A 19964-nucleotide genomic window follows, 5' to 3' on the forward strand; every position below is an offset into this window, starting at 1 on the left:
GGAGGCAGGATTCAGATCTTTAATCTCTTTTGTACAATGAGTAAGACTTTCAGTAGTAACCAGATTAACTGTACAGTCTGTACATAATATGCACATATGTGTGTATATAAATTTTTGTTATAGTTTAGTCAACTCTTGCAGAAGAAAAATAACTTTTAGTCATCAGGTTTTTAGATACTGTTCACTTTTAAATACTGTTCTTGTTGGAGTATACTCCAATGAGTTTTCTCTGAATTGCTCATATAAAAATCCAAGTCCAAACTTTGCTCCATACACCTTCCCATTCATTGTAGTGTTCTGTTATTTGTTAGACTTCAGATTTTTGCTGGTTGATCTGTGCTACTAATGATTTTTTTTTTCTTGAGCAATATAGGAAGAATTTGCACTACCTGGACTGCCAACAGAACTGATGAAACTTAATTGTCAACTTTAATAGTTGTGGGTTGTGTGACTGAAAGCTTTTGTAGCAGATGTGGTGAAGCTGCTGTAGCTAAGTGTTTTAAATGAAACATGCTGTACATAGTAGGACACTGTTCTTTCAGAAAGGATTCTGTCCATCCCCTCTTCATGCGTAGTAAATTTAACCCTGGTTTTTAGAAGTTGAAAACAAAATACACTTTCCCATCTGATTTCTTGTGGATTATTTTGTGGGTGACATGAGCAGCATAGCTGCCATTTGTTTATTTCTGGTTTGGAGCAGCACCTTCTTTATTTTTATCAATAAAATCTTCTATGTAACAGCTATCACAGTGAACTGTAATGAACTCATGTATTTTACTTATCAGGGTTTAAGCTGGGTAATTTTTAACTTCTCACCAGGAAACTTGCAGCAAGTAGCAACTTAAATAAATAACATATTCCTGCCTTTGAGACATCTTTTAAGTGATCTGTTAGGATTCCAGTGTTTCTGTTTCCTACTGTTACAAGATTCTCCTTTGTTTCTGATTCCTTGGTGAATTCTTAGCATAGTTGCTCTTCGGGATATAGCAAATTCCTTTGGGGAGGAGGGGATGGATCTTGTGTGTAGCCATTTATTAATAGTTCAGCAAATCAATTCCATCTACTGCTCTAGATAGTGATATTCCTAGTTTGCAATTAAAACAAACCACCTTTTTCAGTTTTTCTGCTTAATTTCTGATACTTGCATCTACTTCTAATGGAATGTTGGGTTTTTTCTGATACAGTTGATGTCTGCCTCTTTCCTTTTCCTTTCTTCATCTCTCCCTCCATCCCACTTGATAGCAGTTTACTTAGTCAAAAGAATCCATAATGTTTACTTACACTGAAGGCCTACCCCTTTAAAAATGGTGAAGACATTCCGAAAACACAACTTGGGAATGCATTGTTTACTGCTGCAAACTTGCCAGTGAATGTACTTGCTCTAAAATACTGATTTAATTGAAAATTCCAGTTTCTAAAACTAGTGGAATAAAGTATCTTGTGTGAGCAGTGATGTCCCTTTAAAATACTTGTTAATTTGAAATACATGAGGAAAAACCTCCTCCTTTTGGAGGGATTCAGTTTTGTGTTTTGATTAGAGCTGTTTACTGTTTAAACCATTGTAACATATTAGGCTAAACAGAATTGCCTTGAGCCATTAGGGTCTGCCTTCCTAAGATCTAAAGAAACCTCCGTCTGGGCCTATGGTGCACTTATGAAGAAGCATTGCCTTACCTCTGTAGACGTAATCACTGCACCTTAGAACCACGATTTTTTTTCTTGCCTGTCAGATTTTCTGCATTTCTGCTTAGTTCAGGTCCACGCCTGTGAAAATGATGTAGATTTGGGATGTTCAGTTTAGCATTCAATTTCTTCTTTTAATGTCTTTGAATAGCTAGGAGACTTCCAGCTTTTTTGTTACAAATGAGCTATGATGGGCTCTTGAATGCTTTCTGCTCTGGCTGCTGTTGCTCAGTTAGCTCAGGACAACACATTTGCTTCTGTGTTTTCTTTTTTTTTTTTTTTTTTTGAAACAACTTAGTTTCATGCTCCACTTGGCATCTGAAGAATTTGTAAGCCACCAAAATCAATTTTCTCAGTGAAGCAGACTCTTAAAATAAACATTACTTTTGCTTTCATCATAAACTGTAAAAACAAACCAAGGGAAAAAGGGGTTAGTTAGGTAATACAGCCCACTTGGAATTGGTTAAAAGGAGAAGAAAGCTAAAAGGTATGAGGAAGTCATCAGAATCCTGGGTGAAGATGCTGTGTTGTATAAGTGAGTCTTGAGAGTGAGCAACAAAGTAAGAGAAAAGTAGATAGTGTAACCTGTTAACAACATATTTTGTGTCATTTTCAATGGCAACTTTTTAATTTTCATGGAGTTTTACAGTAAACTGCATTTCTGTTAGTAAGGATCAGTTGGGGAGGGGATGCAGAAAGAAGGCTGCTTCCTAATGGCAATGAATAGCAATTAAAACCTTTTTACACTTTCAGTTTAGCATCTAATATTTTATGTAGTAGTTGCAGCTGTACCTATTGGAGAAATTTTGGTGAGATATGGGAAATAAACTGATATAAACTATTTTAAAACACTTCAACCTCCTGACCGTAAAAAAATCCAAGTTTAAGCTTTGTAATTTTTATTATTTTGTCACGTCTTGTTTTAACTATTGTCACATTTTCATTATTTTGTTAGCAGATCTCTGTTGTTTGTTGCTTCTTGCTCTTTGCTTTACAGTCTTATAAATGTCAGATTTAAATGGAGAGAATGGGGCTGACCTGGAAAAGTCAGTCCTATTTTGTGGCAGGCATTAGGGTATAACTGATGATGAGCCCTCATATTTGCCACTTTCAGTCAGAGTTTGGTCTAATAAGCTTCTTTTACATCCTACAGCTTTTTTTTGCATTTGCAAATGAAGAAAAGTTTTCTGAAAATGGATGGATGGTGTACAATCCAATGTCCGAATACAGGAGACAAGTGAGTTATTAAAGTTGCAGTTGCCTGGTGCTTTCAAATCTGACAACTTACATAGAGGAATTATTGTTTGTACATTTCTCTTATCAGCTCTTTTGTGGGGGGAGCTGAGAATGGGAGAAGATGGAAGTACAACTTGAAAAAAAGTAAAGAAAAGAAATAAAACAAAACACTGGAACCTTTAAAAAAATTAGAATGTCACAGGAAAGTAATCTTTGCTCTTTGAAGGAAGTTATTGATACCTCTTACAATGTGCCACTGTTAAATGAGCAGGGGGCAGGGAGAATGTGCCAAATATGTAACTACAGTGTCCCAAATATAGATTTGATTTGGTCTTTGATTTGGTCTACTTCTTCCTGCAGTGAAGGGAAAAAAAAAAGCAACACTGTTTCTAAAACAAGCTGCTTTACAGAAGTTATTTAGATGTCTATCAGTATTCTACCTTGCTCTTTAGGCATTTTGGAAAAATGTCAATGAAAGGATGATATATTTAATTTTAAAATGTCTTTTGGACAATTTATTTTTGTTTTAAATATGACATGTTTTAAAAAAAAAAAAATAGCAAACAGTAAGGACTTCCTTAGATCGCCCCCCCCAGTTTTTTGGTTCAAGGTTTTAGAGGCCTAAGACCCAAAAAATCTAAAATACAAACACCCACACAAACCCCACTGTGCATATGTGTGTGTGGAGAGCTTATCAGTCTTTCTCAATTTCCTGGCTGCTGTTTGTGAATTGCCTTACTGAGAAAACTGCAACTAAAAGTTATTGTTTCTCGATAAGAAAGCTATCCTGAATCTTATTTTTAACCTGAAGGTAGTATCAGGCTACAGGGAAGAGAGGTTGAGATGAGACTTCCTTCTTCTGTCTTCTCAGGACCATAGTCTCTTTTCAGCAGGCAAAATGGAAAGGCAGAGCTTTGAGGGAGGAGAGAAGGCAATTTTCTTTCCTCAATCCCACAGTTAAAGAAATACATCTACTAGTTTTAATCATTATTTTGAAATCTATAAGAATAGAATTGTTTATGTAAAAGTATGAGATAGCTATGCAGTTGTTTAAGGCTGTGAATCCATCAGCAATGAGCTGTTTTGTGTGGTCTTGTAATCTTCTTTCTTCTGTTTTGCAACAGTACTGTAGTTAGGTTAAATTGGTAGGTTGTTGCCACCATGTGGCCATAATGTCATGTAAAATTCAAGAGCAGAATTATTATTTGTACGGCCAAAAATACATTGAAAAACTTTGTGTTACATTTTAGGGACTGCCTAATGAACGGTGGCGAGTAACTTTTATTAATGAACATTATGGACTGTGTGACACGTATCCATCGCTCTTAGTAGTGCCGTATAATGCAACAGATGATGATCTCAAGAAAGTTGCTGCCTTTAGGTCCCGAAATAGAATCCCGGTGAGTATTATGTGATGAAAGTTACCTTATAGTGTAGCTAGTTTTAAGTATGCATCCAACCAACTTTTTGCCAAACACGACACAGAGGGTGCTTTTTTTGGAAATGGTTACAGCAAAATAGTTCTGATTGGCTGGCGGTTTTTACTGCTTGAAACTAGTGTCTTGGCCAAGCCACATTTCCGTTTTCCCCCACAACAATCACCCATTCCAGCTTCGTTGGTTTTAACTTGATCTTTGTAGTAACAACTGCCAGCATTGCAGATTCCCTTTTCTTAATGAAGTATGAGCCTTGGACTGCCATCTGTACTAGTTTGTTGATTATTGTTGGATGCACATAAAAAGTGATAGCAAACGTTATCTTCTTGTAAGCAAGCTGCATGGCATTTAAACATAGTTCCAATGCTCAGTCCTAAAATAAGACCTTATGTGTAGTCTCTGTAGTGAATTCTTGGGCTTTTTAGTCCTTTAAATTGGGCTGTGGAATTTAAGATAAACCAGTTCAACTTTTTGGGTATATTTCTGTAACTAAAATTCTTTGAGGTAAGAGAATTTTTATGTATCAGCTCTTTACAGCACTATAGAAAATACTAATTTCTATCACAATACAATCTGTTTTCACTAATATTTCAATTTGGCAAATTCAGAAGAGGTGCTAGATTCTTAGCCAGTATCAGAAAGCTGCCTTGAATCTCAGTTAATTTCAAACAGATGTGAAACTCAATGTGATAAATATTTATTAGATATGGTATTTACTGACAGGCGAGGCCTATAATTGTAAATTTACTATATATACACACACATATGCATAATATATAATGTGTATAAAATATATATGTTAAATATATAGTGTGTGCATATAGTTCTTATAACCTAGCTGTATCTTCTCTGTCATCTCAAAATTTGTGACAGGGCTTTTGTATGCCTGTACAGTGAGACTCATTTCCTTGGTAATAGTAATGTTATTCTTGTCAGGAAATAACCAATTATGCTCACCCACACACACACTGACAGGTCTCGGTTCTAGATATACAACTAAGGGTTGCATTTCAGGAGTGAATACTTTCTGATTTTTTTTTTTTTTGAACTCTGATGTTCTTTCACTCTAACCCACAACTTTCAGACTGGGTGAGAATACTGTTTCTCAATATCCTTCAACGATGAAGTTAGAGTTTTTGCCTGCTTCTTGGGGTGCTTATCTTTAATCTCTTGCGCTGCAGTCTGTTCCCTGGGCAGCTCACTATCTCTTGTTTGTGCTAAGTCCCCGCTGGCTCAGAAGAACAACAAAGGCGGCATGCACTCTGCGCCAGTGCCTCCTCTTTGTAACAAGGGCTGAGGAACAAAATGTACTTTAAAGAGAAGGGGAAACATTCAAGATACTGCAGAAAGGTTCAACTTTCCTTCCTTATCCAAAAAAAGGGAAAAGTTGTTCTTGTAGAATTGGAGCAACTTAGTCACCATTTCTACAATGAGTTAATTCTTCTGAATTGTTTCTTAGTTTCAGCAGGCATCGCTATGTTTGTTTCCAGTTTGCTTTTCAGAATTATTTGTGCAACCTAAGACTTGTAGGAAAATACTAAAATACACTGGATTATATAGGTAAGTATAATTTCAATAAGAGTTAAATATGGAAGAGAATGGACTCTTTTAAAGATTATTATTATTATTAAATCTTATGAGACTAAAGTGGAAGCAGCTGAGATGTCTGGGAATTATCTTTTGAAGAAATAAAATAGAAAGTGTTGATTTTCATATTATCTATTTTAAAGAATGTAACTTTAAAATTTAATTTATGATTTTTTTAATAAAATTTATTTCTTCTAATGTGTTTTTGACATGTGACTAGGTTCTGTCATGGATTCATCCAGAGACTCAAGCTGTTATTATGCGCTGCAGTCAACCCCTTGTTGGAATGAGTGGCAAGCGGAATAAAGATGATGAAAGATATCTTGATATTATCAGGGAGGCTAATGGGCAGATCTCAAAACTGACCATCTATGATGCTAGGCCCAATGTCAATGCAGTCGCAAACAAGGTAAACAGATGCTTAATAGTCTTATTTGTGAAGGGGGGTGGGGAGAAGACCTAGTTTGAAGTTTTCTGTGAGGAGGTTTTTGGGAACAGTAGTAATCTTAATGTAGATAAATTTACATAACCAAATATATATTTACATAATCAAATACTGAGGCTCAAGGCCATGAAAGGACATGAGTGCCTAAAGTAGGTCATAAGCAGGGTTTCAGGACCATATGTGGATATCCAGGCACATTTTACCCTGTCTGTTATCAGTCAAGCATAGATCTTAGCATGGGACTGAAACCAGATACGACTACACTCTGCACTGTGAGGTAGATGTAGGCTGAGCTGTAGAGCATATCCTCTGTTGGAACGACATGCCATCTCTGTGCAAGCCACAGCTCTGCTTCGTATCCTCTGGGAAAATTCTGTCCTGGAAAGACCGTGTGCATAAAGCCAAGCCCACTGACAGGCATCCTTTATTTGCTTCTTCCTAACCATTACATGAACCGCTTCAGACCTATCCAGGCATCCAGCAAATAAAGAGAAACTGATGAATTAATTTGGGGGTTTGCATTCTAAACAGCAGTATGGGTATCTTGGATACCTAGATACCTGTTCTTCCCTAGGTGCCTGTAGTTGGAAAGTGCAGTAACAGAAGTAGTGTTTCCATCTGACAAAGTGACCATTTCTTTGCTAATCTGCAATCAAAGCCTAGATGGGAACAGAATCGTAGAACAGCCCAGGTTGGAAGGGACCTTGAAAGATCATCTGGTCCAACCTTTCAAGAAGAAAAGGTGTCCCTGTGCCTTGATTTCCCCTCTGCCCCACCTCAAGTCTGGTGAGGACCAGTGTATTCAGGCATACTCAGATGATGCCGGTCATAGTGTGTCAGTGTTGTATTTGGCATAGAGCACAGCAGGCATGGATGTGCTCCATGTTTGTATGAAGAGCCTAGTTAGGGAGAGGCGGTGAAGGACACAAGTTTAATACTTTCTTCATATGAGAATGTACCAATTTCACTCCCTCCGTGTCTAGGATAGTCCCTTACCCACTGAACTTCAAGCAGAAACGAAGTGGACATGCTCTTCAGTACTTACTAGTGAAGTTGTGTGTCTGCACAGCAAAGAGCATGAGAGCTCATATAGCTCAAGAGGGTTTGAGATCTTAGTGAAATGATGAGCGTGCTTATCTGGGAGAGAAGGAATTCTAGCTTCTGAATAGTTTTTTGGCACAAAATGAACACTAATTTAGTGGAATAAGTCCTCTTCAGTGTTTGTGCTGAAAGGAATATGAAACAGTAAAACTTGTTTGCCTCTAGGAGGTTTATATGTAACAAATGTTAAGTCGCTTCAGAATTCAAGAGGGACAATAATGTTAGTGTTTTGCTCTGTGCAGCTGAAACGCACGCATCTGTACCTTTACAGCCCTCTTCTCTGTAATAGAGAATATAATTTATTAAGCAAGCAATAAGGCTTTTTTTTTTTGTACAGCACACATTCTTTCAGAGACTGTATGGGGCTGTTTGGCTAGGTTTTAATCTGATGGTTTGTATTTTGAGGGTCTGCCTCAATTGCCTGCATTTTACTATACACCTTGCATTATCCTCTGCACAGTGAATTTTTATGGGTGAACAAAACATGTAATCCTTCTATTTGCCTTGTGGAAGGAATGTCAATTCTTACATTAACTTAAATTTTTCCCAGTTCTTGAAGAAACTCAGATTTTTACCCCATTTGTTTCAAAGATGTATTGTGGCCACAGTTTATACACACATATTTATTGAAGTATGAAGCACAGTTTTCAGCCTTTTAAAATGGTCTATATATTTCACCCATGTGTTTTAATTAACTCCTGATATGTCTAAAGATGAAATAATCATAGCAGTAAAAGCAGTAGGGTGCATTTCTGGGTCTGAGGGACAATAACATACAGAGTGCAAGCCAGTGTTGATCAGCACTGAAAAAAGTTTTCTTGAACAGCTGTGAAGATTAGTACAAGCAAAATCTTGGGCTACGCTACTCATGCATTCCTGTGTTCTTTGTACATAGGTCAAGACCACACAGTCAGTAGGAGTTGCGGCAGCCCTGATGCTAAAATTACAATCATTCCTCACCAGGCCTTCATAATACTCAAAGGAAAGAGAAAAACACAATCATTACTTCTTTTAGCGCAGGGCCTGGCAGCTCTTGACAATTACCCCCACATCTGAGGAAGGAGATAGAGAGCATAAATAGAGATACTGTGCTACTATACAGAAATGTAGGTGGTACTAATGGGGAAAGGCTATACCATACTTCAGGTTGTTGTCTGATGTAGAGTTGGTGGCTGTAGTGGCTTATAAAGGCAAAATTTATTTATCACAATTCATGGCATGGCATGTTTTTGCTGTCTGCAGGAAACGCTGCTGTTTTGCAGCTATCTTTGGAAAATCCCATCAGTGGTACTGTGTCCTGAAATATGTGTGGGTTTTCCACTTCCTTTAGTGACCAGGCACATCCTCACTGGGATGGTGATTAAATGTTTTGAGAGAGCAGCAGTAGAATAGACTCTCTACTTATGTGGCTCTTTAATTTCTTAACGATCTAAATACATGTTTAGTCTTCAGCGATAAAATTCAATGTTGGAAAAGTTACTTTAAACTTTAATGTTATTACTAATTTACTTCTTAGAGGCAGAATCTAAGATTCTTGAACTTAATTCCTAAATGTAGCTTATTCTTAACTGAACTCTTAAATTTAATTTTACTTGGCCAAACATTTTATCATTTTTATCTATTTCAATATCAGTTCAATTTTAGTAGTAAATAACTAGGCAGTTTAAACACAGGAAAGTTTGGTGGGGGTTTTTTTTTTTTTTGGTAGCAAGTTTGCACTGGCAAACCTGAGATTTGCTCTCTTTTGAATTAGTGGTTGTCCTGGTTTCAGCTGGGATAGAGTTAATTTTCTTCTTAGTAGCTGGTACAGTGCTGTGTTTTGGATTTAGTGTGAGAATAATGTTGATAACACACTGATGTTTTAGTTGTTGCTAAGTAGCGCTTATCTTAAGTCAAGGACTATTTCAGTTTCCCACGCTCTGCCAGCAAGCAGGTGCGCAAGAAGCTGGGAGGGAGCATGGCCGGGGCAGCTGACCTGAACTAGCCAAAGGGATATTCCATACCATGGAACGTCATGCCCAGTATATAAACTGGGGGGAGTTGGCCGGGAGGGGCAGATCTCTGCTCGGGCATCGGTCAGCGGGTGGTGAGCAATTGCATTGTGCATCACTGGGTTTTTTTCCTTCCCCACCCCCTTCTTTTTTTTTTTTTTTGTTATATTCCTTTTCATTACAACTATTATTATTATTATATTTCATTATTATTATTGTTAGTATTATATTTTACTTTAGTTATTAAACCATTCTTACCTCAACTCATGAGTTCTACCTTCTTTCCTGATTCTCCTCCCCATCCCACTGGGAGCGGGCGGGGAGTGAGAGAGTGGCTGCATGGTGCTTAGGTGCTGGCTGAGGTTAAACCACGACAGTGGCGTAAGGAAACAGGCAAATCCTTTTGACTGAATTTCTTTCTAATTGGTACAGAAACAAAGAAATGAGCAATTTTATTCCATGGAAGTGGTGCTCTAGTATGTTATGAGTAATTGCTGTTTTGTGTGATGTACTTTACATTTTAATTTAACCTTAATAATCTATCTGGGAAGTAAGTTGATTTCTTTTGTATTCTGAATCATGAGTTTGTTTAATCCTTGGTGGGAAACATGAACATAAATGAAGAAAAAAATATTGACTTTGTAATGTCAGTTGGTCAAGGAAAAGCTGTTTCCACCATGAATCTCAAAAGTAATGAGGAAGGTACAAATGTCTCTTTATTCTCAAAGCAGTCTGAGTCCTGACTGATATGATGCTGGCCCACTGTCCCTTACCTGGCTAGTTCAATCCTCTTCAAAGGTCTCCAGGCCCAACAATACAAACAACCTTTTGGTGTTAATCTAAAATAATTAATTTTCCCTTTTAGGATTACTCCCTTGAGGTTTTGAAAGGAACTAGGCTAGCTAGAGCAACTTGAATGTCTTTCTGGCCATGTGCTACTCTTAATACACTTTGTCCTTTTGGACAAAGGAGAGCCCCCAAGTATTCTTCTCCAGCATTTGCCCCTCTAAAGCTTGTGTCTGAGACTGATGTTTTAAACAAGCAACTGAAATTATGTATTGCCCAACTACAAAATAAAGTAGAAATGAAATTCAGTCCCTTCTTGCTCTGTTGAAAAGCTGCTACAACAGTGTATATATGACTAAAGTTAATTTTAGATCTCTTGTTTATAGGCAACTGGGGGAGGATATGAAGGTGAAGATGCGTATCCCAATGCAGAACTTTTCTTCTTGGACATTCATAATATTCATGTCATGCGGGAATCTTTGAAGAAGTTGAAGGACATTGTTTATCCTAATGTGGAAGAATCACACTGGTTGTCGAGTCTGGAATCAACCCATTGGTTAGAACATATAAAGGTAACTTTTTGCTGTTTGTTTGAAATAATGTTTGTCCAAATCTGTCATATCAGACTTGCTTTCTTTGCTAGACTTTGAGATAGTCCTGATACAGAACTACTTGGACTACAAAAACAGCATCACTGAGTGTTGGCTTTTTGCCAGCTAGTCTTAGCGTATGTGATGAGATATCATTACTAAGCAACAGTAGGTGAAATTCAACACTTACTGTCTGCCTCAAGTCAAATGTCAGTCTTTACTGGAAGAATGCATTGTGAGTCTAATTGTCTTTACACGTGTGAGAAGTGATTTATTTTGGTTTCTAGCAATACGGGTCTACACATAACTGTCATTGTGAAGAATTAGTAATTACGTTAGTTGTCAGTATGTATGTGACTATTTTGTGAATTATCGTTTTGTGAATAAATCTTGTAAATTTATTTGTAAATTTTGTAATTTTCATCTTGTAGCACAAATAAAATACTTAAACTGGTAATTCACCAGTGTTCTTACTAGTTGACTTTTGAACCTTTTGCCTCAAGTATAGCTGTGCAAAAGTATTTAGAGTATTATGTAATGAATCCTACTTAATAAAATTTTCATTTTAAGTTAGTATTTGGAAAATAAGCATATTAGAAGGGTACAAGTTCCTCTTTCCAACAACTGAGATATTTCAGTAATTTAGTTCAAAGAAAGGAGCCAAATGAAACATAGAATTTTTAGAGAGTATATCCTGTGGTAAATCCTCTCTTTCTTTAAAAAAGAAGCTTATGTTCTTTGGTTTATCAAGGTTACTGTTTTCTGCCCCATTTTTTAAGAATTTGCTGTGAGATGAATTAGATCTTACTAAGGGATTAGGGAACCAATCTGTTTCTCTACACAAGAAATTTACTTGATCTCCTAGAAAATTCTTTTCCAATTAACTACACCATGCTCTTTAGGTCTTTTAAGGGAAACAGTATCAATTTAGATACTGTGTAGATACAAAGAAATCAATTTATTTTTGTTAGAGTGATAACGCTAGTCTGTGTTGTTTGGTGTCTGTTCCTCTTTGCTAGCTTGTCTTGACAGGAGCTATTCAAGTGGCAGACAAGGTATCCTCAGGAAGGAGCTCTGTGTTGGTTCACTGCAGTGATGGCTGGGACCGGACAGCACAGCTAACATCACTGGCCATGTTGATGCTAGACAGCTACTACAGAACAATTGAAGGCTTTGAAGTTCTGGTGCAAAAAGAGTGGATAAGCTTTGGACACAAATTTGCATCGGTAAGAATTAGAAGATAATTGTGAGGACCATGCAACATTAGCATTCTAAAAAGTTTTTAATGTTAAACTACTCATTGTGTCAAGGTTTGATAATTCTTTTCATTATTTTGGAATTCTGATTTAAAACATTTCTAGGTAAATCTGCGCAGAGCTTTTGGGTTTGGACCTCTTTGGTTAATATTTTTTTGCTATTCTTTCTCTGAGAATTCGTATTTTGTCCTTTACACCCCTTTAAAAACACGGAATTGCTAGGGTTACTGTGGTTATTGAGCAAAGAAAATGAGAAGGCAGAAAAATTATGTCCTCCCAAACTTTTCAGAAGAAGATCATATAAGGCTGGGACATGAGGCTTCTCCCTCACCCTCCCTTTGGATTATTTTGAATGTCATGAGAGGCAGATGAATGAGTCTGGCCAATGTCTTTTAAGTGATGTTTTGAATGCTTCTTCCCAAATGTTCTAAACTTGTCGTAATAGCTCTCAAGAGGCTGTCACTGGTAATGCTGGCTCTAGTTCTGTTTGATTGTGTTCTGGATGCTTCGAAGGTTAAGTAGAAATTGTCTATAGCAAGTCCTTAATATCCTACCCATGTATAATGCAAAGTCAACGGTGTTTGTGTTAGGAAACTTTTCAGAGTCTTAGTGGAACTTCTCTTAAATTTTGCAGCTAACCATTTAACCAGGAAATCTTTGAGGAACCTGGAAAAGCAGAATAGGTTGCCAGGGATAGTGTGCTGGGATATGTAAACGTAAAACATAAGTTGGGAGCCTTACAACAGTGTTACTTCTTGCTGAACCTTGTAATTCACAGTAAGAAGTTTCCACATCTTCAGTAGAAGTTATTTGCACAGACATCTTATCCCTAGTGGAATATTCTAAAGATATTACTTAATATTGCTAAAATTGGGAAAATAGGCAATCTGGAAAAATAAAGAAATGGAAAAATATACCTATGTGTGTATTTTCGCCCATTTTTCATTTGCAGGAGTGTCTCAGTCATTTGGAAATTCATGTATAGCTACTCAGCATGAATCACTTCACCATTTAAGTGTGCTTGTAGGCTGCGGCAGTCTTTGATCTGACATTCTAAAGGTGCTTTGAGGCTTAGAAGATTTGCATTTTGATTGTTGGGAGCGATATCTGCTGTAGTCCAGTTTTTTGTGTACTTACCTGTAGTCTTCTAGTCGTGATGCGTTATATAAACCTTTGAAGTATTCTGTCTTGGTACAGCCACAGGAAAACACTAGCTTGCCTTTTTATTCTCATATTTTATTTTATGTTTTTAAAAAACATTATAGTCATGATGCAGATAAAATTAGATTGTATAACTAGGAGACTTGTAGCCTAGGGCCTATGTTACGGTTTAACACAAAGCTTAAAGAGAGATCTGTGTCCTTCACTGTTATAAATAAATTCAAATAATCTATGATTCTTTTTATTAAACCATTAATTTTAGTTTGAGGAATCAAAGGAGTATGTTCTCTCTTAACAGATAATGTTTTTCTCCTGTTAGTGAGGTAGGACTTTTACACCCCTTCCAGACGACTGGCTCAGTCACTGGTTCATCTCTGACAATGTAGCAGCAATAAGGGTGATTTAAATAGCTTGCTTTTGCTTAAACTACTATTTTATTTTCCCAACTTGCTCCCTCAAGTAGTAATCTTTGGAAATGGTTGAAGCCACTCTCGTTTAGCCATCTGCTGTTTTCTGAGAGTAGTGTATATTTTGATTTGATGGGTGGCTGAGCTTATAGTGAAGGTAGTCCTTTTCTGGAGTGTTCTGTAGAAGTGGTTGAGTCACCATCCCTGGAGGTGTTTAAAAGACGTGTAGATGTGGTGCTTAGGGACATGGTTTAGTGGTGGACTTGGCAGTGCTAGGTTAACGGTTGGACTCTATGATCTTAAAGGTCTTTTCCAACCTAAACGATTCTATGATTCTATGATAAAAACTGATAATTGCAAGCAGAAAATATTTTGATCATACATGCTCTGTTTTAGTTTGGTAATTATTTGATAGAACTGTGAGTTTTAATAGTGAGGACTAGGCACTTCAGTGCAGTTAACATTTCCTGAACCTCATCTCTGAAACTATTGTTGTTACGCCTTCCCTCAAGTGGGGAGTTAGAGAAGAGTAGGGTGTTTCTTATATTGTCTGGGTTAGAGCAAGCTTCCTTTTTTCATGTTACCAGGGTTGCAGTTTGGATGTTTGAATAACAAATAACTAAATAGTAGACTACTTAATAGTTCCTCTCTGTATTTACTATCTAATGAAGCACTGTCATGGTTTAACCCCAGCCAGCAACTAGGAACCACGCAGCCGCTTCCCCCTCCCCCTCCCAGTGGGATGGGTGGGAGGGGAAAAAAAAAAAAGGTAAAACTCGTGGGTTGAGATAAGAACAGTTTAATAACTAAAGTAAAATAAAATATACTACTACTACTAATAATAATATAATAATAATTGTAATGAAAAGGAATATAACAAAAAAAAAAAGAGAAATAAAAGCCAAGAAAAGACAAGTGATGCACAATGCAATTGCTCACCACCCACTGACCCATGCCCAAGCAGTGATCCGCCCCTCCCAGCCAGATCCCCCCAGTTTATATACTGGGCATGACGTTCCATGGTATGGAATATCCCTTTGGCTGGTTCGGGTCAGCTGCCCTGGCCATGCTCCCTCCCAGCTTCTTGCACACCTGCTTGCGCACAATACGTTTTCTTGTTGAAAAGGAATTCCCTACACCAGCTTTTCTGTGTGTGGTGAACTTAGTGCACTATTCAGATGATAAAATTGCTTGCTATGTGGAATGTTGTTCTAATAATGCATTCTAATATAAGAAATATGAGACGTAGACATAATTATAGATGGAAAATACTCAGATATCCTAAAACTGCTAACCATAGTGAAAGTGGAAGGACTTTCACTCCTTAATGAACACATGTATGACTCTGTTAACAGATACCATGTATTTTAAACCATGACAACTGGAGAGCAAGGAGGCCAATTTGTTTGTCTTCCCTATAGTGCTTTTCTAGTCACTTGCTACTGTTGACTGAGTTCAGCTACAATCTCTCATCTCCCTCTATTTCCTGCCATTCGATTCTATTATTTTAAACTATCTTGCAAATCATTGTACGGAGTAGTGTACTGGTTTTATCATTTTTCACGTCCTTAAGACATTAAGCCTGCTATCTTACAGGCAGATAGACATCATCTTAGTTCAACATACATGCTCTTCTTTTGTCTCCTCCAGGCAAGTATATTCAAGCAGAATTATGGAGTTAATAGAATCTCTCTTCCCTGAATCTCTTATCTGTTCTCAGCTATCAAATGTGAAAAGGAAGGAAACAGCTTTTACCAAACCTACTTTTTGCCTGTGGGGAGAATTCCTTTGACTGTTACTTTGGACTCCTCAGAATAAGTGGCTCACCCAAACTTTAAAAATGTGTGTTAATTTTCTGTCAAGAACATGAATGTTTCTTTGAGCTCACTCATGTTCACTGTCTACCTCGGGGTGAATCTTAGGTTCAAGTGTGGAGGGGGAAGAGGAGAATCTGCGTGGATAGTTTGATGATCTAGGTTCTCCAGTGGCTTAAATTACAAAAGATGACAAAGTATATAACTTGGCTTTTGACAAACTTATTATTTAAATATAATTCAAAATACATCTTGATTATTTGCGAAGCAATGGATGCTTTAACAGTTCTGCTTGTCCGATAACTAGCAGGTTTTTATAACAGGACCAGTTATCACTTTGGAATTTTTCTCAGACTTCTTTGGAACAGCTTTGCAGTATTTCTGTATATCTGAATCTCTCCTCCTTGGTGCAATAACTAATTTTGAAATCATAGGAACAGGTTGCTCTATTACAGAAGCATTAATATTCTAGTGCAAAATAAGAAACAATGTCTATTGGCCATAAAGTAGACTGGTTGGGTTAACGGGAGGCTGTGTTGCTTCGTTTCAGAGAATAGGCCACGGTGATAAAAATCATGCTGATGCAGACAGATCGCCCATCTTTCTCCAGTTTATTGATTGTGTGTGGCAGATGTCTAAACAGGTATGTTATATCATTCTTCAGAAGGTAACATTGTTAAGAGATTACTGAATTAAAAACCTAGATCTTTATTTAAAAAAAAAAAGAAAAGTATTTGAAGAGGACAGCATACCCCTCTGCTCTGACACTGCAGTCAAAAAGAGCGTGTTTACTTGTAAACCATACCATCTCTCTACCCTATTTCTAGAAGTGGTATACAAGCTGTAGTTATGTTGCTTAATATGGCATTGGCTATGCATGCAAGGCTGGTGTGTCTTGGATATGGGCTTCTCAGAAACATATTGAGAGATGTGACCCAGCAGAATGCTTTTGCAGGAATTGCATCCAACTATCTTAATAGGGTCTGGTGTTTCATTTCGCCATTTTTGTGAAGCTGTCCCTTGAACTACAGGGACAAATGTTGTTTTGTCAAAGCTTGAAAAGGAAGCTTGGGAGCTGTTGAGTGCTGTGATTTAATCGTTGTATTTTCAATAAGTAATGAAACAAAGCAGCAAACTTAGTCCATTTAGGGCCAAGGATTAGGAGCTAAACCCTTACTTCCCTGTATGGTGCTGCACTATAAAGAGTGCGCTATGGATATCTTATGCTGTCTTGCTAGTAAAAATGTAACCGTAACCATTCTCTATTTTATTCTTCTTTTTAGAAATTAAAGGCAGTTAAAACATTTTGAGAAGAGTTCTTTTCAGTGACTAGTTTGAGAAAGTTGAACACCTCGTCATCTGAACACTTACTCTGCTATAAAGTATATGAAAGTATTATGTTAATAATTATTTGTAGATGTATTCAGGTTTCTAAACGCTGCCTTTAGCCTCTTAACCAGGGGATGTGCATCTCTCCCTGCTTTTATGATGTAAAGAACGAATTTGGTTTTCTGTTTTTAGTTTCCTACGGCCTTTGAATTCAATGAGCAGTTCTTGATTACAATCCTGGATCACTTGTACAGCTGCCGGTTTGGTACTTTCTTGTATAACAGTGAGTCTCTTAGAGAAAAAGAGGTTAGTCAAACCACTGATTGTTTAATTGTATTGCTGTCTTGACGCTAGATGATTACAAAAAGTTTTGGTTGTATTGTATTTGGTTATATTCCTTGTATGACAGTGGTTTTGAACTGGCTTTATTCTCGTTATAGAATAGTTGCATGGTAAATTCCCTGGTTTTAGTAGCTTAAAGACTATGCAGTCACTAAAATACTTGTCAAGCACCGGTTTTGGAATATTTCTAATACAGTAACTTACTATGCTTCTAAGTGAATTGGAAGTGTATTAATTCTAGAATGTAACCATGGCTTCTATGATGGATTTCCTGATTTTGTGCAAATATTTACTGTTCTTATTTCAATTTCCTTTTAGAAAGTGACTGAGAAAACATTATCGTTATGGTCTTTGATAAACAGTGAAAAATCTAAATACACCAATCCTTTTTACACTAAAGAGCTAAATCGAGCACTCTATCCGGTAGCCAGTATGCGTCATTTAGAGCTCTGGGTCAATTACTACATCAGGTGGAACCCAAGAATTCGGCAACAAGTAAGTAAATTCTCTATAATGTACAAAATGCTTTTAGACTTTGGAAACAGGATTTTGTGTCATAACAGACTTGTGGAATAGTACCTGTAATCTGTTCAGGTTTTTACTATTATATTTGTAAAGATGGAGAAAAAAGGTGAAAATGATTATTCACTTCTCTTTTTTTTTTTTTTTTTTTTTTTTTTTTGACTCAGCTCTTCTCAGAACACTGAGCTTGTTTTGGTGCTTAATATCAAGTCATCCTCAAGCTCTTTCTAGCTCCTTTTCTTGGGGACAGGGCTGGGGGAGCGTTTTTTAAGGGCATTTGATGCTACTAAAGGGTGAATGACAATGCTTAGAAATAGGGCTTACTGATCCCTGAAGAGTTAGGGCATTAGCATCACAAACACGCTTAGTTGCATTTGCTTAGTCTGTCGTCTTTTTCTGAGAGAGTGTATGAAGTCTTTTACAAATTAAGATGACCTATTCGGTCCTTTCTCTTTCAAAACTGCTATCTGTATTGATGGCTTACGGTAAGATTATTTTTTTAATGTAACTTTTATGACCCAACATTGTTTACACTGAGTAACCGTTGGATGAAAGCTGTTATTGAAAATTATACAAGCAGATCAGCTTGGAAGCCCAGAAAAGCTTTTATCAAATTACACATAGCTCGGTTCTGTGCTTTTAATGTTTAATATATGGACACTCAATGTTTGTTACAATCTTGCTAGAAATCTTAGCAATGTGGCATGTAAAGACAGTGTACGGAGACTTATTTGTCCTTCTCAACAAGTTGTGGAGTTTTGAGTAGGAGAAGATAGAGGAGCAATTTCTTTGACAGAAGCAGTCTTCGCAATCCAGCCCCTGGAATGAATCAGGAGTTTTCGAGCAATGCACTTCCTTTTCCGCAGCTGATCTCCTGTATTATTTACAACACTTTAGAGGCTGCAAGAAAGCCAGACAGTTTGCTATATTTTCTTACAAGTATGTTGCCAGTTTTAATTTGAAGTTCTAGTTTTAAAGCTTTTGTTGCTTGCCGTGAAAGATGAGGGCATTTTGCAAAAGTTGAACCCGAAGATTTATTTTAGAAAGTGAAGGATTATAGGGCATGCAAATTAGCTGTAAATCTACTTAAAAATGCGCTTTGCCATTATTCAGGAAAGGTTTTTGGCAGGAGTTTCTTATTGGAAATGCAAACCCATGCAATAATCTTCCATGCTGCTACTACTGGTCCCTCATTTTCACCATTTTTATATACCAAATGCACCAGGTTTTTTTGCTGCACACAAAATTTACACTTCATCTTGACTTAAGCAACTGAATAGTGGACATGTGGCCTGAACCAGTTTTTCGATGACCTTTCTTAGTGCTATTACTTAGAAGCATGTTCCGCATCAGACTTCAGTCTAATGAAGAGTCTGGTCTGTCACCAGCAACATCATTAACCCTACATCTCTAATCATCTTAGTAACTAGATTCAGTCATTGATCCACCTTCCACAGTTGCTTCAACAGTCATCGCAGTCCTCATCTGGGGTGCATAGTGAGTGGTGCATGTAAGAGTGCTGGTTCAGCTGTTTTTGAACTGGTGAGGCCATTTACATTTGCTCCTGAAACTGTACTGCTAATAGCTTTTAATTACAGGCAGTTAACTGTGAAACAGCAGCAACTTCTTGACAGATCTATACAGCTGAAGGTAACTCTAGGCTCTGTATCTGCCTTGGACATTTGTAATACTTCTTTTTGATTTGTTTCATTACTCTATCTGAAAAAGGAAGCTAAGCTTAAAATGGAAACAGTTAAGATGCTCTTTCTGTGAATAATCACAGAACAAGGGCATTACATCCCATTACAAGGGCAGCTGATTTTCAACACATTCAAGTTTACTTACAGAATCACTAATAAAGTTTTGCATTTATTTCACTTGTTTATTTACACAAAGTTGCAAATTTACTATTAAAAACTGAAGTAAATTTCATCTTAATCTGATCAGTGTAGCTAAAATAGTCAGTCTGGCTAAACACTGTTTTTAGGAAAGATGATGAGACATCTTAACCTTTGGAATCTAAAACTTTTTAATAAGTTGAGAAGATAAAAGCTTCGGACAAGGTATTCACACCTATCTTCCACACAATAATAGATAATAAGAAAATAAAATCCATATGCTCCAGGAAGTGCTGGCTGATTTTATTGAGGTAGGAAGAACTGTTTTGTGTAAAGATTTTCTTTGGATGAAAACAACTGGAAGGCAGAGGGCTCTTGCATTATAGAAATAAATATTTCTGTTTAGCTACAACTTGTTACATATGTTGGAAACTACAAGT

At 37.0% G+C, this 19964-nt stretch overlaps 1 protein-coding gene across 2 annotated transcripts in view; it reads left to right on the plus strand.

Moving 5' to 3' along the window:
* The window catches only part of MTM1 (myotubularin 1), a 45712-nt gene that overhangs the window by 25003 nt on the left and 745 nt on the right, over positions 1–19964 (plus strand). For both annotated transcript variants that reach the window (XM_050901727.1, XM_050901728.1), the window contains exons 8-15: positions 2837–2920; positions 4170–4319; positions 6163–6351; positions 10652–10837; positions 11875–12081; positions 16044–16136; positions 17015–17128; positions 17483–17659. In XM_050901727.1, the coding sequence (XP_050757684.1) occupies positions 2837–2920; positions 4170–4319; positions 6163–6351; positions 10652–10837; positions 11875–12081; positions 16044–16136; positions 17015–17128; positions 17483–17659 (1200 nt within the window). The remainder of the gene's footprint in view (positions 1–2836; positions 2921–4169; positions 4320–6162; positions 6352–10651; positions 10838–11874; positions 12082–16043; positions 16137–17014; positions 17129–17482; positions 17660–19964) is intronic.

The sequence above is a fragment of the Gymnogyps californianus genome, chromosome 9 (genome assembly GCF_018139145.2).
Source record: "Gymnogyps californianus isolate 813 chromosome 9, ASM1813914v2, whole genome shotgun sequence".
Classification (NCBI taxonomy): domain Eukaryota; kingdom Metazoa; phylum Chordata; class Aves; order Accipitriformes; family Cathartidae; genus Gymnogyps; species Gymnogyps californianus.